The 24060-nt window shown below is 44.8% G+C and overlaps 1 protein-coding gene across 1 annotated transcript in view; it reads left to right on the top strand.

Moving 5' to 3' along the window:
- The window catches only part of PRKDC (protein kinase, DNA-activated, catalytic subunit), a 1165045-nt gene that overhangs the window by 127496 nt on the left and 1013489 nt on the right, over positions 1-24060 (top strand). The window contains exons 10-11 of the mRNA XM_082258689.1: positions 17542-17699; positions 20414-20560. Of these exons, the coding sequence (XP_082114815.1) occupies positions 17542-17699; positions 20414-20560 (305 nt within the window). The remainder of the gene's footprint in view (positions 1-17541; positions 17700-20413; positions 20561-24060) is intronic.

The following is a 24060-nucleotide window of genomic DNA, read 5'->3' as shown; positions in this document are numbered from 1 at the left end:
AAAAAAAAAAAAAAAATTATTTCTTACAGAAGACTCCTGGTTCTTGCTCAGTAGAAACCTGATTGAGAGTAAGCAGGGCCTATGTGCATTGGTAAAGCCTTCAGGGGATAGGGTGCCATGCAATTAGCCGATGTCCCAATGCCTTAGGGGCCAGATATTCGAAAGGTTGAGGTATATGAAGGGAATAGACTGCAGCTGATGTCGGTCAGGCATAGCACGTGTAAGGGGAGGGGGGCGGTCAGAGGAGTGGGTGAGAGAAACTGGTCTGGCCTAACTATATATGGGCACCCTGGCTTCCCCTTCTGCTCCTGAGCCTCTGCCTCTCAGTGACAGACCGTATGCTGCGTGGGTGCACTTGGCAGTGGCAAGGGAATGGTGGAATAGCTGTGCGATCAAGAGTGATTTCAGCTAAGCAGTTGATAAAAGGAGGTCTCCCATAAGTCTGCTGTATTGATGTGTGGTTTGGAAATGAAGCCAATAGGACCATGTATTCGTGAACTTAGAGGGATTGTCTTGCGCTATGGCAGTTAGTTCCTCAATGTCCAGAATTTTGCTGAGCTGAAGAAGCCAATCTCTGATAGGAGATCATGTGGAGCCCGCAAAGAACAGGTATGCAGAGTTTGGCAGCATTAAAGTGGTTCTAAAGGCAGAAGTTTTTTTTTTTTTTATCTTAAAGCATTTTATGTATTAAGATAAAAAAACTTCTGTGTGCAGCAGCCCCCCTAATACTTAACTGAGCCCCCGTCTCGACCCAGCGATGTTGCACTAGAGACTCGGCTGTCCTGGATCTCCCTTCTGATCGACTGAGACACAGCAGCAAGCGCCATTGACGCCCGCTGCTTTCAATCAATGTCAGTGAGCCAATGAGGAGAGAGAGAGGGGGCGCGGGACAAGCTGCGGCTCTCTGTCTAAATGGGCACACAGAGCAGCCACTCGACTCGGGTGCTTGCTATGGGGGCATACGACAGGAGGGAAGGGCCAGGAGGGACCTGACATGTTTGTTATCTTCAACCAAAAAAAAAAAAAAAATAGACTTTAGTATCTCTTTAACCACATGCATTGCTGGGGATTTGAAATACACTTTCCATGGGAGGGTTTGTTTCTTTTTCATTCTGTTCTCTCGGTTTCATTTCCCCCTCAATAATTCTACCCTATTTTGTGCTTCTGCTGTTATATAGGCTCTGTCTAGCATCCACTTTGGGTACCCTCTTTTTATAAAACACAGATATAAGAATTGTTGCTTCCCTTAAATAACTGATAATTGTTGCAAATCCCTTGCACCCTCAATAATTGGCCAACTGGAATGCCTTTTATTGTATTCCTTGGATCCACAAGGTTTAGGAGTGTGTCTATGGGAATTTTTTACCATTCTTCCAGAACCGCATTTGTGAGGCCTGGCTCACAGTTCCTGTTCTAATTAATCCCGCTAATTCATCAAACTGATTCTAATAAAGGGCTAATTTCCTTATTTCTCTATCGTCCATTGTCAGACGCAGCAGCTATGCTTCTTTACCATTGAGTTATGCTGCCCCCTGCAGGAGTAGTACTAGGCAGGAAAAAACAATTCACCATGCCCACGGGGCTTTCCCTTTAGGCATAACCCCACCCACCCTGTTCCAGGAAAACAGTTTTTCTGCCTAATGAAGGAGTAGGACCTAGGTTGCCTGCTGGGACTTGGGTCTGTTTTTTTTATTCTTTAAAGAATGTTTTGTTTTATTTCTTGCGGCTGAGGTTTCGTACTGGATAATCTAGATCCTTAAGGTCTCCCAGCCTGTCCTATGAGCGTGTGCAGGTTATAGTCCCGCACTAGGCCTGGCCACGACGGAGCCTCTTTTTGGATGAAGATGAGCCTGCGAGTGATGTCTCGCTGGGAGGTGATGACCAGGAACGCCGTCGAGTCACAGCGTACCCCTCGGCTGGCAGCACTCCCACTCAGGGTGGGAGGTGGTCTGTCTGGAGTGGAGCCCACCTTTTCCATGGTATGGTGAGTAAACTGAGCCCCCCATGTCCCTAGTGGCCTCTGGGGGTGGGATGTGGGCCCACTCCTGGGAATAATAGGACCCAGTTTTTCCTGAAAGATCCCCCTGGCCTATCCGGATCCCGGCCCTGCCCTTCCTGCTCCCGCATGGGGGCGCTATATTTGGCGCCTAGGGGGGTGGGGGTATACAGCAGTACCTTATTCTGTGGGGTCTTTTTAGGTAGATCCCTGCTGTGGCCTTGTATCTGGGTCCTGACCACATTGCAGCGTTCGGCTGCTATCTTAGGTGTGGGCATCGGCTCCCTGTGTGTGAGGTGATGTGGCTATTTTCCCTGGGCTTCCTATACAGTTGTATTGGCACAATTTTGTTGTAGCCTGGAGCTACACAAGCAGTTTAGCCTCTTGTGGATTGATGTCACTTCCTGGGCTCAGTTCTCCATGCTGCAGACATTGCTGGTTCCTCTGTGAGGTGGCACAGTATTGGGGGTAATTTCTGGGCATTCCCTGCACACTCTGCTACCTGCCACTGTTTAAAGGGTAACTCCTAGTACAGCGTGATCGGGCAGAGCGGACCGCGAACGCGAATATAAAGGGGAAGTGCACTTTTTTTTTTGCAACATTGAGGTAAATTCTCCATCAGACCCCCTCGACTGCTGGTACTTCTGGCTCGCAGTCCATAGTGTCTCTTTATGCAGCATTGGAAAGTATGGCATTAAAGGTTGATCTTGTCATGAAACAAGTTGCTACCCACAAATGGCCATTGCCTTCTCTGTCTTCTGACTCCGATCCCTGTCTCCGCAATTGGATGGCGAAGAGGACCTGTCCTCCAGCCGCAGCGTGGGAAAGCACTATGGTGGAAGCACTGATTTGTTCAGTGAGGGAAACGTTGCAATTGACTGATGAGCTCACACAGTCAGGAACGCGGGTAGTTTTTTGGCTCCCGCCAAGCACAGAAATTGGGTCAGGTGTTTCCTTTTCCCGAGGACCTTCACAATATTGTGAATGAATAATGGCGGCGCATTAAGCACGTCCTGGTGTTGGCAATGTGATTTAAACACCACTATCCCTTTGCTGGCTCGGTCTCGAACCGCTGGACGGTGCCACCTAGGGTGGACCACCCTGTTTCCAGGTTTAACAAATCTACTGTGGTACCCTTGGAAGATTCCCCGGCATTCAAGGACCCGGTGGACAGACGGGTGGAATCCCTTTTCCCTCCTCCTTTTCCCTCCTCCTCCATGGCAGGTTCGGTACTAAAACCAATCTTTGTGTCCGTTCTGGTTTCACAGACAGTAACGGAATGGGTTAAAGTGCTTAGGGGTTAAATTGAACACTGAGATAGTTCCCCCGACCTCGATTGAACCCACTGACCAGATGGCCCTGGTGTTTGTGTGATGCATCCTTGGACGCGCCTCTCTGGTTGCCAAAGTGTCAGCGGTAGGTATTGCCATACGCTGCATGGTGTGTCAAGAGCCGTTCGGCTGACCAGGCTCCTAAGAAGGCCTTACAGATCTCCTCTTTCTTGGTGAGCGATTGTTTGGAGACTATTGGATGAGTTGATAAAAGGCTTAATGGGGGGTAAAAGTACTCTTCTTCCCCAATCTTCCAAAGGGAAGGCGCCCCATGGTAGGCGAAGACCCTCTTTCACGGCTCATAGGTGTTTTTTTTGTACCTCATGGGCACAAGAGAAAGGTAAACCATTCAGGGCCTCTGGAGGGAGCAAATAGGCTTGGTCAGGTAAGCCCAAGACCAGTCAGTCCGGATCTGTGGATAAATCCTCTTCTGCTTGAAGAGGCACCCTCATCCATTTCTGGGGTGGGGGAGGAAGTCTGTGTTTTCTTTCAGGAACCCTGGATGTCCTTGATCCAGGACAAATGGGTTCACAAACCAATTCGTTCAGGGTGCAAGATCTAATTTAGGTCTCGACCAGCAGACAGATTCTTTCCCTCAAATCTTCATCTGTCTCCAGATCGCTTGAAGGATCTCAGGAAGGCAGTGCAGGATCTCCTTGCACAAGGAGTGAATGTGTCGGTTCCTCCGCAGGAACGATTTTGAGGTTTTTATTCAAACCTGTTCACGGTTGCCCAAGAAAGAGGTCAAGGTGCATCCTATTTTGGACCTCAAGTCTGTGAACCGCTTTGTGCGGGTGCAGAATTTTCAGATGAAATCCATTTGGTCGGTAGTATCGTCTTTAAATCAGGGGGATTTTCTAGCCTCTATCGACATCAAAGATGCTTATCTGCACATCCCCTATATACGGGGGACACCGGAGGTATCTCCGTTTTGCGGTGGTGCAGGAGCACTCTCAATTTGTGGCGTTACCGTTTGGTCTTGCCTCCGCCCCCAGAGTCTTCACCAAGGTTTTGGCCCCGGTGTTGGCATTGCTGTGCAAAAGAGGGTTTGCAATCCTAGGATATCTGGATGATCTCCTGTTGAGAGCAAACTCTCACCCAGCATTGTTGGGCGATCTGTCAATCACGGTTCAGACCCTTCAAGAGTATGGGTGGACCATCAATTTTAAAAAATCTGCACTGACCCCGTCGGTCAACTGGATTACCTGGGACTAACTCTGGACTCCTCCGTGGTGAGGGTCTTTCTTCCCGGGGACAAACTTCAGAAGTTGCAGGGAGGGATCTGGTTGATGCTGGAAAGCGATCTCCCTTCTCTACGGACTCTTCTCTGATGGTGTCGACCTTCAAGGAGGTCCCATTCGCTCAGTTTCATTCCAGGCCTCTGCAAAAGGAGATCCTTGTCAAGTATAACAATGATCCACACAGTCCTTAGACAGAATAAGTTTGAGCCGACTCACGAGGTCAACGCTCTATTGGTGGCTTTAGTCGCGGATGCCAGCCTGTCGGGCTGGGGCAGAGTGCTGGATAACCTCTGTGCCCAGGGAGTCTGGTTGACAGAGGAGGAGTCTTCTTTACTCATCAATGTTCTGGAACTCAGAGCAATCAAGCTTTGTCTGATCTATTGGACAAATCGGTTGCACGGTCTCCCGGTTTGGATCCAATCCGGCAATGCCACGGCTGTGGCCTACATCAATCATCAAGGGGGCACAAAGGGTGCCTGGGCGGCACAGGCGATGGCGGAGATTCTGACAAGGGCGTAAGGATATGTTCCGGCTCTCTCCGGGCTCTCTCTCAGTTCACATTCCGGGAGTGGAGAATTGGCAAGCGGATTACCCAAGTCGCCAGGTTCTGGATTGCGGGGAATGGTCCCTTCATCCGGAGGTATTTCGTCTCCTGTGTGTCCGTTGGGGGACCCCAGGGTTCGACCTGTTTGCGTCTCGGCTTAACAAAACGGTGCGTCTTGGCTAAACAAAAAGGTGCAAGGGTTCGTGGCCAGAGCTCAAGATCCTCTGGCCGACACCACAGACGCATTGGTAGCTTCTTGGAGCCAGTATCGGCTGCTTTATGCCTTCCCTCCAATACAGCTGTTGTCGAGGTTTCTCCGCAGGATGGGGGTGGAAAATGTTCCAGTAATTCTGGTGGCTCCAGACTGACCTCGTGGGTCTTGGTACGCAGACCTGGTAAAGATGGTCATCGAGCTTCCCTGGCGGTTGCATCTGAGGGAGGACCTGCTGTCTCAGGGGCCGATCTTCCATCCTACTTTACGGTCGCTGGCTTTAACGCCATGGCTGTTGACGGCCAGGTGCAGAGAGATAGCGGTCTAGAAAAGCGACTTCCAGAAAGATTTATCATCGCACGTGGAAAATGTTCTATTTCCTGGCGTGAATTGTAAAAATTGCACCCTCGCCGTTTTTCGTTGGCTAGAGTCTTGGCTTTCTTGCAGAAAGGAGTTGAGCCACGGTTGGCCTTGGGTACGATCAAGGCCTAAGTGTCGGCCTTGGCGATATACGTCCAAAGCCAGTTGGCTGCTAATACCTTCATTCACACCTTTTGTTCAAGGGGTGCGTCATATGGCTCCTCCGAGAAGATCCTCCTTGCCTCCGTGGGGAATTGACTTTGGTTTGTCTATTCTTCAAAAGCCTCCTCTTGAGAATATTAGAGACATCTCTCTGCCTTTGTTATCTCAGAAGGTTGCCTTTTTGGTGGCAATTACTTCTGCCCGCAGAGTATCTGAGTTGGCGGTGCTTTCCTGTCCACCTTATTTGGTCGTCCACAGAGATAAAGTGGTTCTCCGACCTAATCAGTCTTTTCTTCCAGGTGGTGTCTGATTTCCATTCAAATGAAGACATTGTCCGCACGTTAGTCCGGAACCGGAAGCTGTGCAGAGAGAGAACCGGAAGCTGTGCTGTGTGTGTGTGCGGACGAGCGGCGTGCGGCGAGGGAGCCGTGCGCTGTGCTGAGCCGGGTGCGGTGCTGTGGGTGTGCGAGAAGGAAGAGGAGCTGCGGGAGACCAGAGCGGGAGCGAGGGACCGGTATCTTGTGACCGAGCAGTGGCGGCGGAAGGCCAGAAGGAGGGAGCGACAGCAGCAGGGACGTGAGTAGGATACTGGAAGCCGGGCGTGGGTGCAGTGGACCCCAGGGACCGGGACAGAGAGGGCAGAGAGCAGTGGTAGAGGCGGCGGCAGACGGACACCGCACGATACTGAGGAGAGTGTTCCCGGGAGGAGGAGAAGAGGAGGAGGGGACCGTCCCCATTGTGTGAGGCAGCAGCAGCAGCTGCAAGCAAGGCAGGGAAGAGAGAGCTGTGTGAACCAATAGCGGCGACGGCAAGGACAAGGACCTGACAGGACCTGACTGGGGATGTAAGGTAACAACTGAACTGATCAGCTGGTAGGGGGTTGGGGCTGGTGGGGTGACTAAAAGCACAACACTGCTAGCAATACAGGTTGTAAAGGGGCTGCTATCTGCTTAAAACTACTCTGCGAACGACTGACCGCTCTGCGACCGACTGACCGCTCTGCGACCGACTGACCGCTCTGCGACCGACTGACAACTGACTGCGCTGTGACTGACTGCTCTGCGACTGACTGACTGTGCTCTGCGACTGACTGACTGTGCTCTGCGACTGACTGACTGTGCTCTGCGACTGACTGACAGTGTTCTGTGACCGACCGACTGGTGAAGATCTTTGGACGGATGAGTATCCTTGCGACTGGTGAGGATCTTTGCGACTGGTGAGTATCCTTGCGACTGGTGAGTATCCTTGCGACTGGTGAGTATCTCTGCGACTGGTGAGTATCTTTGCGACTGGTGAGTATCTCTGCGACTGGTGAGTATCTCTGCGACTGGTGAGTATCTCTGCGACTGGTGAGTATCTCTGCGACTGGTGAGTATCTCTGCGACTGGTGAGTATCTTGCGACTGGGAGTAACTTGCGATTGGTGAGTATCTTTGCGTCTGTGGTATCTTAGTGACTGGTTAGTATATTAGCGACTGGTGAGTACCCCAGGTTTAGTACCAGGGAAGTTAGAGGTAGTGTAGGTAAGGAAGAGCAGGTCGTTAACATTATCCCCATAGAGTAGTGGGTAATAATGTCCGACAGGATTGGGGATGCCACTCAGTGCACTTCTTGCGCCATGTATGAGTTTCTTGATGAACCAATCGAGGACGAATACTGCTGTGCAAGATGTGAGCGACTTGTTGCTCTGGAAGCCCACATCGTGGATCTAGAGAACACAGTGGTAAGACTGCGTGGCATCTACAACCTGGAAAGGAGCTTGGACATTACCCATCAGGTAATAAAAAGAAAAGAGAAGGCGCCTGGCCCTTTAAATAAAAGATTGTTGAACCTGCTGCCCTTTTAATTGTAATAAAACAATAAATAGGTATATATCATAGGTAAAAAGGCGCTGGTAATCTTAATATATCACGTGTTATAAAAATTAATAGGTGATTTAAAGTGTAATATATGTGATTAAAAATTGCTACAAATATATATATGATCTACTATTGGTGCAATTAGCAAAGAAAAGTGCATACCAGTGCAATTTCAATTCAGAAGTGTTTGTGCTTCTCAAAGTAAATTAATCCACAAAGGTGTGGATCAGTGAACCAATAAATAAATATATAAAGAATTCCATACAAAAATCACATAGGGATATATAAAAAAATCACATAAGAATATATAAAAAAGTATAAATATATAAATGTGCTCCAAGTAGTGTTTAAAAGTCCAAGCAATAGCATGCAATCAAAATTGTGCTTGGTGAATTCTTATCCATTCACAGTGCTCCAGGTGCTGGGATGTGACAACCGTGGCCTCTTACCAGCTAGCAGCAGGTCACAAGGACCCCCAACGCCTGTGATCCCTTTATTGGGTGGATCAGACCTCTCCTCGATTGCTTGGATCTCTGGCTCCTATATTACTCGAGTTGGACCATGTAGTCCCCCCATACACATAAAGATATAGAAGAACAAATAGCCTCCAATAGTGAAATACTGTTTTATTCTCCAAAAAACATACACTATAAGGTGACAATTAGCCTCTTACTATTTGTTGTGCCCTCCTGGCACTGGGCAATTCGGCAGTACAAAATCGTTTTTTTGGGTCTTAGGAAGATATTCTCCGGGGATCTGCAGCACCCTGTATCTCCTTTCCCCCTTTCTTTGTATTGCGGCGGTGGATGTGTATCCCAGCCTCTGTTCCGAATGCCTCTGTGTGTTACTTCCGGGTTAGCATTGACCACAATGCATTTCGCTTAACGAGCGTCCTCAGGCAATGGAATGACTCCTGAATGGATTAATAAGAATTCACCAAGCACAATTTTGATTGCATGCTATTGCTTGGACTTTTAAACACTACTTGGAGCACATTTATATATTTATATTTTTATATATTCTTATGTGATTTTTTTATATATCCTTATGTGATTTTTGTATGGAATTCTTTATATATTTATTTATTGGTTCACTGATCCACACCTTTGTGGATTAATTTACTTTGAGAAGCACAAGCACTTCTTAATTGACGGTTGTCACATCCCAGCACCTGGAGCACTGTGAAGGGATTAATAAGAATCCACCAAGCACAATTTTGATTGCATGCTATTGCCTGGACTTTTAAACACTACTTGGAGCACATTTATATATTTATATTTTTATATATTCTTATGTGATTTTTGTATGGAATTCTTTATATATCTATTTATTGGTTCACTGAGCCACACCTTTGTGGATTAATTTACTTTGAGAAGCACAAACACTTCTTAATTGAAATTGCACTGGTATGCACTTTTCTTTGCTAATTGCACCAATAGTAGATCATATATATATTTGTAGCAATTTTTAATCACATATATTACACTTTAAATCACCTATTAATTTTTATAACACATTACCCATCAGGCGCTGGCGGGGGCCAGCATAGAGGAGGGAGGAGAAGAGGAGATGCAAGCAGCAGAGGTACGCAGCTGGGTGACTGTTAGGAATGTTAGTGGGAGGAGTGTCAGGGAGGCCAGTCCTGAGTTGGTACACCCTAACATATTTGCCGAGTTGCAGGTTGAGGGGGATATCAACTCAGGGGTGGCAGAGCTGGAGCATGCGCCCTCCCCCAGCTGCCAGGGGAGGGACGGCTCCAGGAAGAAGGGGGGCCGTAACTCAGGAAAGGTTAGAAAGGTTGTGGTAGTTGGGGACTCAATTATCCAGAGAACAGAGAGGGCAATCTGTAAAACAGATCTCGTGAACCGAACAGTATGTTTACCGGGCGCCCGCGTTCGGCACATCGCAGATCTGGCAGACAGATTATTGTGTGGGGCTGGGGATGACCCAGCGGTCATGGTGCATGTGGGCACTAATGACAAAGTTAAAGGTAGGTGGAGGATCCTAAAGAATGATTTCAGGGACTTAGGTAATAGAGTGAGGAAAAGGACCTCCAAGGTGGTTTTCTCTGTAATACTGCCTGTACCTCGAGCCACGCAGGAGAGGCAGAAGGAGATTTGGGAAGTTAACAAGTGGCTGAGGAACTGGTGTAGGAAGGAGGGGTTTGGGTTCCTGGAGAACTGGGCTGACTTCTCAGTCGGCTACCGGCTCTTTAGTAAGGATGGGCTGCACCTTAATGTGGACGGTACAGCTCTTTTGGGGAGAAAGATGGCCACCAAGTTGGAGGGGCTTTTAAACTAGGAGACGGGGGGGAGGGCTCAGAAGTAGAATCAGTCAGGAGGGAGCAAAGGACTGAAGGCAGCTGTAGGGTCAGCAGCGACAGTAGGTCCACAACGTCAATCGGTAGGTCTGTGCGGGAGAACCTCAGACCAAACAGGAATAAACATAACCAATCACGTTTAACTTCCGTAAAACTAAGAGGGGTATATGCTAATGCCAGGAGCCTAGCGAATAAAATGGATGAGTTGGAAATGTTAGTACATGAGGAGGACATAGACCTTGTGGGAATAACGGAGACTTGGTTCGACCCCTCACATGATTGGCTGGCCAATATCCAAGGGTATTTGGTGTACCGGAAGGACAGGGTAGGAAAAAGAGGGGGAGGGGTATGTCTCTACGTCAAGAACAATGTAAAGGTGATTGAGAGGAGTGACATTACGGAAGGGATGAGTACGGAGTTAGAATCCGTATGGGTAGAACTCCATAGGGTAGGAGAAAAGGGAAAAGTAATTGTGGGGGTTTGCTATAGGCCACCTAAACAAGGGGAGGAGGTGGAGCTGGAATTTTTAGCACTTTTGGGTAAAGTGGCAAAGCTAGGATCAGTCATCATATTGGGGGACTTCAATTATCCCGACATTGACTGGGAAGAGGGGACTACACACTCACAGAAGGCCCGTCTGTTCACGGAAACCTTACAGGATAATTACATGTCACAGTTGGTGGACTCTCCGACTAGAGAAAATGCCATCCTGGATCTATTGATCACTAATGACCCAGACCTAATCTCGGAGGTAGGAGTCCAGGACAACCTGGGCTCTAGCGATCACAGGATGATCACATTTAGCGTAAATAACAATATAGCAAGGCAAGTGGGGAACATGAGAACCCTTAACTTCAGAAGGGCAAACTTTCCAAAATTGTACTCATTGATGGAAAGGGTAAACTGGGACCAGACCCTGGGATCCCTGACCACAGAGGAAAAATGGGAATGCTTTAGGAACATATTAAGCAAAGGCATCTTGCAGTGCATTCCTATGGGAAATAAATTTAGGAGAGACAAAGCCAAACCTGGCTGGCTAAACCGTAGCGTTAAAAAACTTATTAGGGGAAAAAAATTGGCCTTCAGGAAATTTAAATCAGAGGGCACAGTATCAGCTTTCGACCAATACAAGGAGGCAAATAAGAAGTGTAAACACGAAATCAAGATGGCTAAAATAGACTTTGAGAGACAAATAGCGGAGGATAGTAAAAAAAAAACAAAAAAATTCTTTAAGTATATCAACAGCAAAAAAACTGGGGCAGAGCATATTGCACACATAATTAACGATGAAGGGAGGATGGTTACAGAGGACACTGAAAAAGCAACCGTGCTGAATGCTTTTTTCTCGTCAGTCTTTACACAGGAAAAGGAGGGGTACACTGACCATGACTGTATGGTTAGTAGTAATACACAGGACTTGCCACTATGGCTAACAGAGGGTCAAATCAGGGAAAGGCTGGACAAACTTAACACAAACAAATCACCAGGCCCGGATGGCGTACATCCGAGAGTACTCAAGGAACTCAGTAAGGTTATATCCAGACCACTGTTCCTGATCTTTGCGGAGAGTATTAGGACAGGAGATGTACCAGGGGAGTGGAGGAAAGCAAACGTGATTCCGATATTCAAAAAGGGTCAGAGGCATATACCGGGAAATTAAAGGCCGGTCAGTCTGACATCAGTAGTATGTAAACTTCTGGAGGGGATGATAAGGGACTATATCGTAGAATATGCTAAAGACAACCGCATCATCAGTAGTAACCAGCACGGGTTTACAAATGGGCGTTCTTGTCAAACCAATCTCTTAACATTCTACGAGGAGGTGAGCTGTGAGCTAGATAGGGGCAGACCAGTGGATGTGGTGTACCTAGATTTCGCTAAGGCGTTTGATACAGTTCCCCACAAGCGCTTAATTTATAAAATAAGGTCTGCAGGTATCGACAGCAGGGTTTGCTCTTGGATACGGAACTGCCTAAAAGGGCGTGTCCAAAGGGTTGTAATAAACAGCGCATACTCAGTCTGGTCTGAGGTAGTAAGCGGGGTCCCCCAAAACTCAGTCCTAGGACCAACCTTGTTCAATGTATTCATAAATAGCATTGAGGACGGGATCAGTAGTTCGATATCAGTTTTTGCTGATGACACAAAATTAGGCAGGGCAATAACAGCACAGCATGAAGCAGATATCCTACAGAATGACCTGGACAAAATAACGGAGTGGGCAACGACTTGGCAAATGAGGTTTAACGTAGAGAAGTGTAAGGTTTTGCACTTGGGGACTAGAAACATTAAAGCACAATACACGTTAGGAGGGGAACCCTTGGGGGAATCAAAAATGGAGAAGGATCTGGGAGTCTTGGTTGATGATAGACTAGGCAGCAGCTTGCAATGTCAAGCGGCGGCTACCAAGGCTAGCAGAATATTAGCATGCATAAAGAAAGGGATGTTTTCCAGAGATAAGACTATAATCCTTCCACTTTATAAAACTCTGGTCCGACCGCATCTGGAGTATTCTGTCCAGTTCTGGTCGCCAGTCCTCAGAAGGGATGTGTTGGAGCTGGAGAGACTACAGAGAAGGGCAACTAAACTAATTAGGGGACTGGAGGACCTTGATTATGAAGAGCGTCTCCAATCGCTTGATTTATTCTCCCTGGAGAAGAGACGCCTAAGGGGGGACATGATAGCAATTTTTAAATTTCTCAATGGGGATCTCAGCTTAGAAAAAAAGCTGTTCAATCGAAGGGATTGCATGAGGACTCGGGGGCATACAATGCGATTAGAGGAGAAGCGTTTTAACCTCAGGCAACGTGGGGGGTTCTTTACTGTTAGGGCTACAAGATTGTGGAATTCTCTACCACAAGAAGTGATTTCTGCGGGTAGTATGGTGGCTTTCAAAAGACTATTAGACGTACATCTCAAAGAACAGAACATTCAGGGGTATGTGAGATGATTACAGCCACACACACCTACACAGGTTGAACTGGATGGACTATTGTCTTTATTCAACCTCACCTACTATGTAACTATTGTTTTGCCTTCACTCTGTCCTAAGCCTAAGCATCCCAAGAAAATTGCTTGCACTCTCTGGATGTGGTTCTGGCGATCAGGGTTTACCGGTCGGCCACAGAGTCCTTTTAGGAAATCAGACTCTTTTTTTGTCCTTACTGAGGGATCTCGTAAGGGTTTGGCTGCGCTTGCCACGACTATGTCCAGATGGATTAGGCAGACGGTTGTACAGGCTTATTCATTGAAGGTTCAGGTTCCTCTTTTCTCTGTGACAGCACGTTATACCAGAGCACTGAGTGCCTCTTGGGCTTTTCATCATCAGGCCTCTGTTACTCAAGTGTTTAAGTTTAAGCGGCGACTTAGTTGTCCGTGCATACTTTTGCAAAATTCTAGAAGGTAGATTTGTTGGCATCTTCGGATGCATCCTTTGGCAGCAAGGTTTTGCAGGCTGCTGTTTAAAGAAACTCGTTTTTCTCTTAAAGGGGTTTATAATTTTTTCTCTATGGGTAAGCTCCTGTTGTTCCTGGTTGAGCTTTGTTACCCAGTTGGCTACGTTTTGGCCTTTGGAAAAACATTACCTGTTTTTTGGTTGCGTTCTTCCCGCCCCTCATGCCTACACTGCTTTGGGACATCCCAATGGTCAAGAAGCATAGCTGCTGCGTCTGTCAATGGACGATAAAGAAAACTGGATTGTAAGATCTTACCGTAAAATCCTTTTCTCTGAATTCCTTAGACAGGCGCAGCACCCGCCCCTCTGATATGGGGATGGTTTTGTCTTCTTTCACTGCTTGCAACGAAACTGTTTTGCTGGAGCAGGGTGTGTGTGGTTATGCCTATAGGGACAGCCCCGTGGGCATGGTGAATTGCTTTTTTTCCTGCCTAGTACTTCTCCTGCAGGGGGCAGCATGACCCAATGGTCAAGAAGCATAGCTGCTGCGTCTGTCAATGGACTTCAGAGAAAACAATTTTACGGTAAGATCTTACAAAAATCCAGTTTTTTGGGACTTTGATGGCTGAGATACATGCACACCATTTTTCAGCTTGGAAAGGTAGAATTGGCTCATAATCAGAGGAACTCAGAGTTTTAACACTCCCTCTAGGGTCCCTATCGCCAATTCAAAAATATACCCAACTTGTTATCCTAAATAGCGTTTTGCGCCCCTTCCAAAATGCATAGATGGAACTTTAGAGACATGGCTGTGTCCCAGATGGGATTGCGGTTCATCAGACTTTATCCATATGATCTAGAGATACCCAAAACTCCACAGATACTGGTGAGACATCGTATCTCTTAATCCTCTGTTTATCAGGTCACTTACCACTAGAGCCTAGAATATAACTTCTTAAAGTGGCGCTCCACCCAAAAGGAGAAGCTCCACTCGTCTGCTGTTTTTGACAGGTACCCGTCCCCACTTCAAGGGGGACCTCTCCGCTGCATAGTCCCCTGCAAATTTTTGCCCTCCTCCTCTGGGCCTTATACAAGGCACAGCATGCTTCACAGATGCACAGTAGGGAATCCGGCTATGACGCTGCATTAGAAATTGTACTCGAAAATGTAAAAAGGGAAGGAATCCCTGGCTTAGCAACATTTTATCTGACTGTACACAAGGTACTCTTTTTATGTTTAAAGGGTCTGTACCCTACGGTTACCGTATTAATATTAAAACACTGAAGTAGGCATACTGTGCTCCATATTAGTAAAGAAACAGACTTGGGTGAATGTGGCAGGTTTGGTTTCTTTTTGTGTGTGTGTGTATATATATATATATTAGTGATCGACCAAAATTTAGTTTTTCGTTGCCGATACCGTTATTTTGGCCAATGCATATCGGTATTGGCTGATATTTTTGTACATATAAAAACATTTTTTTTTTTTTTGACCGGTACTTTTGTGGAGGGATCTGACCCCAAACCCCTCCTCTGCACTTAAAAGCATTCAAAACGCCAAGTTGGGCTGTTTTGAATGCTGTGATTTTTATTTTAATCTGGCGCCAGACAGTACCTGGATGTGATGTCACTCATGACATCACTTCCGGGTTTTTGCATGGAGACCCGATCAGAGGCGAATGCGGCTTTGATCGGGTCTTCGGCGGCCGTGCAGGCTGGTTGCCGGGGTCGCCCGGTGGGACAGGAGACGCGGCGAGCCTTGGAAGGCGGCGCGAGGGATGGGGGGGTGGGGTGTCCTCTTCCGCTCCTTGTAATGACAGCCGAGCGGCTTCTCGGCCGCGTCGGTTGTCATTACAAGACAGCCAACCATCGGCTTTGGACGTCGGTACCGGAATGATGCCTCTAGCTGCAGGCATCACTCTGGTACATGCACTTTCCCGAATTATCGGCAATATCGGTATCCTCCGGGGCCGATTCCAATATATCGGGAAAAGTGCATATTGGCCCTCGATAATAGGTCGATCCCTAATAAATAAATAAAATAAATAAATTAAATATCTATATATATCTATCTATATATCTATCTATATATATATATATATATATATATATACAGTGCCTTGCGAAAGTATTCGGCCCCCTTGAACTTTGCGACCTTTTGCCACATTTCAGGCTTCAAACATAAAGATATAAAACTGTCATTTTTTGTGAAGAATCAACAAGTGGGACACAATCCATGAAGTGGAACGAAATATATTGGATATTTCAAACTTTAACAAATAAAAAACTGAAAAACTGGGCGTGCACAATTATTCAGCCCCTTTACTTTCAGTGCAGCAAACTCTCTCCAGAAGTTCAGTGAGGATCTCTGAATGATCCAATGTTGACCTAAATGACTAATGATGATAAATAGAATCCACCTGTGTGTAATCAAGTCTCCGAATAAATGCACCTGCACTGTGATAGTCTCAGAGGTCCGTTTAAAGCGCAGAGAGCATCATGAAGAACAAGGAACACACCAGGCAGGTCCGAGATACTGTTGTGGAAAAGTTTAAAGCCGGATTTGGATACAAAAAGATTTCCCAAGCTTTAAACATCCCAAGGAGCACTGTGCAAGCGATAATATTGAAATGGAAGGAGTATCAGACCACTGCAAATCTAGGAAGACCTGGCCGTCCCTCTAAACTTTCAGCTCATACAAGGAGAAGACTGATCAGAGATGCAGCCAAGAGGCCCATGATCACTCTGGATGAACTGCAGAGATCTACAGCTGAGGTGGGAGACTCTGTCCATAGGACAACAATCAGTCGTATACTGCACAAATCTGGCCTTTATGGAAGAGTGGCAAGAAGAAAGCCATTTCTTAAAGATATCCATAAAAAATTTTGTTTAAAGTTTGCCACAAGCCACCTGGGAGACACACCAAACATATGGAAGAAGGTGCTCTGGTCAGATGAAACCAAAATCGAACTTTTTGGCAACAATGCAAAACGTTATGTTTGGCGTAAAAGCAACACAGCTCATCACCCTGAACACACCATCCCCACTGTCAAACATGGTGGTGGCAGCATCATGGTTTGGGTCTGCTTTTCTTCAGCAGGGACAGGGAAGATGGTTAAAATTGATGGGAAGGTGGATGGAGCCAAATACAGGACCATTCTGGAAGAAAACCTGATGGAGTCTGCAAAAGACCTGAGACTGGGACGGAGATTTGTCTTCCAACAAGACAATGATCCAAAACATAAAGCAAAATCTACAATGGAATGGTTCACAAATAAACATATCCAGGTGTTAGAATGGCCAAGTCAAAGTCCAGACCTGAATCCAATCGAGAATCTGTGGAAAGAACTGAAAACTGCTGTTCACAAATGCTCTCCATCCAACCTCACTGAGCTCGAGCTGTTTTGCAAGGAGGAATGGGCAAAAGTTTCAGTCTCTCGATGTGCAAAACTGATAGAGACATACCCCAAGCGACTTACAGCTGAAATTGCAGCAAAAGGTGGCGCTACAAAGTATTAACTTAAGGGGGCTGAATAATTTTGCACGCCCAATTTTTCAGTTTTTATTTGTTAAAAAGGTTTGAAATATCCAATAAATTTCGTTCCACTTCATGATTGTGTCCCACTTGTTGATTCTTCACAAAAAATTACAGTTTTATATCTTTGTTTGAAGCCTGAAATGTGGCAAAAGGTCGCAAAGTTCAAGGGGGCCGAATACTTTCCCAAGGCACTGTGTGTGTGTGTGTGTGTGTGTGTGTGTGTGTGTGTATATATATATATATATATATATATATATATTACACACACACACACACACACACACACAACTGTTCATACAGTGTATTTGGAACAACTCTAAACTTTTGCTTACAATGCAAGCTAAAATGGTGGCAGCACGAATAATGCTTTATAATTTAAGCCAAGGCAATCTGTTGATACCCATATGCTTATGGATTGCATTGATGTTACTGTATGACCATTAACATTGGTTTTGTATGTTGTTTGTTAAGCACTGATTGTGCCTTTTTGTATATATAAAAAAAAAAAAAATCTGATTAAAAACATAGTAAAAAAAGAAGCAATGAAAAAAAAGTATTGTAATTAATGCTATTTCTGTTTTTTGTTTTAGCTGGGTTAAATATTATGGCCTTACATGCTTCCCAGTTCAGTAACTACCTCATAGAAAACTATCGCTCCCTCTTTGAAGTGATGTCCAAGTGGTGTGGCCACTCCAATCATGAAATGAAAAAACTTGCATTTGTAGCTTTGGAGTCCTTTTTAAAACAAGTAAGGTTTTCACCTTATTGACAACTGTTGTTTAGAATTAAGGCATAGAATTAAAAAGGCCCTTAGTCCTTCAGCTAATGCTTATAAAGAGGAAAAGCTTTATTTCTCATACAGCAATTCTTTTGTGATTCCTGTGTTATCATTCCTGTGGTATCCATTTTTCTTGTTTAAAATCTTATTCGAACTGCAAAATACGTGTATAAACCCATAAATATATACATTGCTGATTTTGCTGGTTGCAAAAAAAAAAAAAAAAAAAAATTGTGATAATAAAATAGGAAGATTGTCCCACAGCTCTGCAAATCCTTATACATTTTTGATATTTAACTTGCAGATTCCATCCTATTTTTTTATTATTATACAAAAAAAAAAAAGTAACCAAGGCAATATGAAACGAAAACATTTAAAATAGTTAAGAGCAATCTACGTTAATCAAGTGGCTTTGTGAATAGTGGGATGAGTTCACTAACCCCAACACCCAATTCACGAATACCCAGTTACTGAAATGTCAATTCACTTTCCCTTTTGCGGTATTTACCTTAATAAGTAAAAACCTAAATACTGCAAAAATCATTGTAAAGTCAACTTGGGAGTGGTATGGATTTTGAGGGGGACCCCCCAAAATCTATACCATTCCCTTATCTGAGCATGCACTCCAATAAGGGGATTCAAATCGCCTTGTCCCTACAGTATCTCACAAAAGTTAGTACACCCCTCACATTTTTGTAAATATTTTAATATATCTTTTCATGCGACAACACTGAAGAAATGACACTTTGCTACAATGTCAAGTAGTGAGTTTACAGCTTGTATAACAGTGTAATTTTTCTGTCCCCTCAAAATAACTCAACACAAAGCCATTAATGTCTAAACCGCTGGCAACAAAAGTGAGTACACCCCTAAGTGAAAATGTCCAAATTGGGCCCAAAGTGTCAATATTTTCTGTGGCCATCATTATCTTCAGCACTGCCATAACCCCTCTTGGGCATGGAGTTCACCAGATCTTCACAGGTTGCCACTGGAGTCCTCTTCCACTCCTCCATGATGATGATGTTGGAGACTTTGCACTCCTCCATATTTAGTTTTAGGATTCCCCACAGATGCTCAATAGGGTTTAGGTCTGGAGGCATGCTTAGCCAGTCCATCACCTTTACCCTCAGCTACTTAAGCAAGGCACTGGTCATCTTGGAGGTGTGTTTGGGGTAGTTATCATGTTGGAATACTGCCCTGTGGCCCAGTCTCTGAAGGGAGGGGATCATGCTCTGCTTCACTATGTCACAATACATGTTGGCATTCAGGTTCCTTCAATGAACTGTAGCTCCCCAGTGCTGGCAGCACTCATGCAGCCCCAGACCATGGCAATCCCACCACCATGCTTGACTGTAGGCAAAACACACTGGTCTTTGTACTCCTCATCTGGTTGCCACCACACTAGCTTGACACCATCTGAACCAAGTAAGTTTATCTTGTTCTCATCAGACTACAGGACATAGTTCTAGTAAGCTATGTCATTAGTCTGCTGGTCTGCAGCAAACTTTTTGCAGGCTTTCTTGTGCATTCTCTTTAGAAGATTCTTCCTTCTGGGATGACAGCCATGCAGACCAATTTGATGCAGTGTGCGGCTTATAGTCTGAGCACTGACAGGCTGACCCCCACCCTCAACCTCTACAGCATTGCTGGCAGCACTTGTACCTCTATTTCCCAAAGACAACCTCTGGATATGACGCTGAGCACTTGCACTCAAACTACTTTGGTCGACCACGGTGAGGCCTGTTCTGAGTGAAACCTGTTCTGTTAAACCACTGTATTGTCTTGGCCACCATGCTGCAACTCAGTTTCAGGATCTTGGCAATCTTCTTATAACCTAGGGCCATCTTTAGAGTAACCATTCTTTTTTCAGATCCCCAGAGATTTCTTTCCCATGAGGTGCTATGTTGAACTTCCAGTGATCAATATAAGAGTGAGAGCAATAGCGCCAATTTTAACACACCTGCTCCCCATTCAGACCTGAGACCTTGTAACACAGCAATTAAATCTGCTGGGGAAAAAAAGCCTTTGGAATAGTTTTGATAGGGCATGTCACATTATTTGTTAAAATGTAAGCAATAGGATATTATTCTCACTGGAATTCAAATGTTAGGTGGCGTTCTAGGATACCTGTGAGGATGACTAACATGAACGAGCAAGGAATGCAGGCAAGTGTCTCCATTTATTGTATACTTAGTACTTGGGAGCTGGTACATGTTTCATGTTCTCACTTTTGGCATTTGATGCATAAAGTGCCTGTCCTGTACGATCTAAACCATCTTTAGCAATGCATCATTGCTACTTGTCATAATAGAATGCTGAGCTTAGATCAAAATGTTATCATCTCTTTGACTTACCATTGTACATTAGGAATGCCAGTGCAAGCACCTTCTTGTTTATGTGTGTGTGTATGTATATGTGTGTGTATATATATATATATGTATGTATGTATGTTGCCAATATCATATTATTTTGTATCCATATATCATTCAGTATATTGAACTTTCATTCTAATTGTGTTTCTGGGATAGTGTTGCTTTCTTGCCTTTCAAGTGATATTTACTTATTTTGATTAACCAATTGTAAGTCTTTGTTTTCTTGTACTTAGTTTATGTATATGTGTGCACTGTGCAGCAATAGAAAATTAGATTCCTGACCACACTTAAGCTTTGGCTGTTATCTTTTAGGTAGCATTGTTGGTTACAAATGATGCTGAAGCTCACAAGAGCAAGCTGCATTTCTTTATGGAGCAGTTTTATAAGATCATTCGAAAAATGGAGTCTTCCAACAAGGAACTTTCCATTGCCATTCGGGGCTATGGTCTGTTTGCAGCGGTATGATTTCTTTTTATTTTAATCAACAGCTAGGATATAAATCTGCATGTTCATAATGTGATTTAGGATGTGTTTTTTGTGTAACGAATATAGATAGTTAATAGTGATTATTACTTGTAGATGGTTTGTTATATATTTATATATTTTTGTTTTTTTTTATTCTTTTTTATTAAATGTAAAAGATGTAGTTATACAAAGCAAAGCCTATTGGGCATACCCAGGCTTGGAGAAAAAAACAAACACGATACAATATAGCACGTAACACAAAACACAATTGATATGGCAAACAAATGTGTTTCACTGAAGGTACAGACCAGTAATATAATAGAATATTCCCACGGCAATACCAAAAAGTAATCCAAAGATATTTCAGGGGGCCGTGGTGACAGAAGCTACTGTCTGCATAGATTCAGTCCAAATGTCCCAGATCTTGGAGAATTTATTGGGGCATCCTCTAGACCAGTGATTTCGAACCTTGGCACGCCAGATTTTATGGAACTACATTTCCCATGATACTTAACTACAGAGTGCATGAGCATCATGGAAAACGTAGTTCCAAAACATCTGGGGTGCCAAGGTTAGCCATTTCTGCTCTACACTCATAAGTATATTTATAGAGTTGCACCATCCTATTCACTATGGACTTTAGGAAATTAACTGTAGGGGCCTGAGGGGATTTCCAGTTGAGTAGTATAGATTTGTGGGTGTAGAATAGTAGCAAGCCCAGCAAAGTTTTCATGGCCCTGGACGTGGCCAGCAGATGAACAACACCCAGTATACAGACATCAATAAATAATGTCACCAAAACTTTAGTTACTGAAGGAATACATTTGGATACATCTGCCCAAAAGGTTTTAATGACCTGGACAATGGAAATTTCCAAAATGCATGTGTAAATGTAGCTGGGTTCTCTGTACAACGTCAATGTTTAGATGTATGTGAGGGGAAAATCCTGTTCAGTTTTTTTGAGGGGTAAAATGCACTTTATGGAGAATTTTAAATTGAGTCAGTTGATCCTTGGTAGAGACCAAACGTTGTATGGGGTAGTCCCAAATATCCTCCCAATCCTTGGAATCTAGCTCCAGAATCTCCCCATGCCAGCACAATAAAAGTTTGTCAAGGCAACCATGTATAGTAGATTGAAGGGCTTTGTATATGGTAGAGAGAGGTTTCACCAGGGAGTCATCCCGCAACAGAGACTCTATCCCATAAACTGTAATGGAGACCAGTTGGGTAGCGAATTTCGAGTAAAAAGCATGGTGCAATTGAAGGTATCGGAACAGATACGAGTTGGGGAAGGAGTATTGAGATTTTAAGGAGTCAAAAGTTTTAAGAACGCCATCTGGACTTTTTTAATTAAAATACTTGAATCCCTTGGAGGCTCAAATATTAAGATGAGGAGAGATGTAGAAGTGATGAAGGGAAGTGTTCAGCCAGAGAGGCATATAGGATGACCACTAATGTGACAATTTGGCATGTTGCAACTACCAGACCTTGAGAGCAGCCTTCATGGACTGTGTAATGGGGAAGGGGGTCTATACAGTAAATTACGCAAAGCCTCATAGGAGCTAAGATGTGCTGCTTTCATCATTACCACTTTGTTAGTGTCATCTGCCATCATCTGCCACTAACCAGTTATGTGCGTGTGTAAGCAATGCAACAGTGTAATAGGCATACAGATTGAGACAAGCCAACCCATTCTGTGTCCATGGTCTTTGTATTATTTTTAATTTAAATCTGGATTGACGAGAACCCCAAGGGAATGATGTCACGGCAGAGTTGAATTGTTGAATTTCTTCGGGACCTATACCAGGGCATGTCGGAGACAGTATAATATAAGGGGAAGCAGCTTGCTTTTAACAAGATTGATTCTCCCTATGAGGGAGAGCGGGAGATGTGCCCAGGTTGCCATTTGCTGCTTTGCCACGTGTTGTAAAGGCCGGGGGTTCACGGAACAATAATCAGCGGCTCTAGGGGAGATCGTTACCCCCAATTATTTAACATTACAAGTCCACCTTTGGGGTAGATCTGGGTCAGATACCATTCGTGCTTCTGTATCAATGAGCACTGTTTAGCATTTGTCCCAATTAACTTTCAGACTCGTTTTGGGAGAAAAGGAGGATATTAGGGCTAGGGCCTCCTTAAGGGAGGGACTTTGGTTATTGAGAAAAAGGACTAGATCATCTGCACATAATGCCACTTTTTCTGTAATGGGGCCTACCTGAATACCTTTAAAAGGGGGAGTCTTGCGTAAAGCCTGAGAGATGGGTTCCATCATCATTGCAAATGGCGTCGGGGACAACAAGCACCCCTGTCTTGTACCCCTACCAATAAGAAACAGTTCTGACAACAAACCTTCTAATTTGACCTGGGCATCAGGAGTCTTCTACAATATGTTATTCCAGGTATGGAAGGGTGGCCCAAAACCCATCACCTCTAGCACAGAGGACATGTAAACCCAATCGACCGAGTCAAATGTCTTTGCCACATACAACAGGATCAGGACCCGCAAAGCTGACTCATTCAAAGGAAGTTGCAAATGCATTACGACCCTACGTAGGTTGATGTCAGTTGACTTCCCTGGTTAAAGAGAAAACAATTTGATCAATACTGACTAGAGAGGGTAACCGCTTCATCAACCTTGTAGCCAAGACTTTGGTCGAAACCTTAAAATCATAATTTAAATAGGTCTGTAGGAGGCACATAATTTAGGATATTTTCTCAGTTTGGGTAAAATAATATGGGCTTAATACATGGAGGGGGGAAGAGCCCGGGATTTATAGATATTGATGAATACTCTGTAGAGTCTCTAAACCAAAATATTAGCATGGAGTTTAAATCATTCCCCTGGCAACCCATCAGGCCCGGGATTTTGTTAGAAGGAAAGGAGCTAATGGCTGCTTCTATCTTGAGAACAGACAGCTCTCTCATCCTCTAAAAAAAGGACAGCAAGGAGAAACCCCACAGAGTATCCAACAAAGCCGTGGCATCTGGGGAAGGAATTGGCTAATAAAGAAATTGAAAAAAACGTTGAAACTCCTGGAGGATACCAGAGGGTTCAGCAATAGATTCCCCAGTGTCTGTAACCAGCTCAGAAACAACCATCATTTGTTTAGAATCTGCAACTAGATAGCCCAGTAACTTGACATTTTTATATCCCAACTCGAACTGTTTCCTGGCCAGTAAAAAATGCACATACAGCTGCGGCTTTACTGGCCAGGAAACAGTTTGAATGTAAGTTGGAGTTCCAAATCTCTATGGGTCTGAGCTAGGCGGGAAGAGTTATCCCCAGCAGTGTAGCGTGTCAAAACAGCGTCAACTCTGGCAGCTTCATTGGTGGAAATATATTGCCCACGGGTATATGTTTTGAAAATGTTCCACACATATTGGGAGGGGCGCAGAATGCTCATTTGTTTCCCAATATTGAGAAGCTGAATCAGACATCGGGTCCTGCACCTTCTCATTGTGGAGCCATTTTGGATCGAGCTGCCAACATGCCC

The sequence above is a fragment of the Pelophylax lessonae genome, assembly GCF_965119305.1.
Source record: "Pelophylax lessonae genome assembly, chromosome: 5".
Classification (NCBI taxonomy): domain Eukaryota; kingdom Metazoa; phylum Chordata; class Amphibia; order Anura; family Ranidae; genus Pelophylax; species Pelophylax lessonae.
The sequence above is the reverse complement of the archived record's forward strand: the minus strand, read 5'-3'. Positions and strand labels throughout refer to the sequence as shown.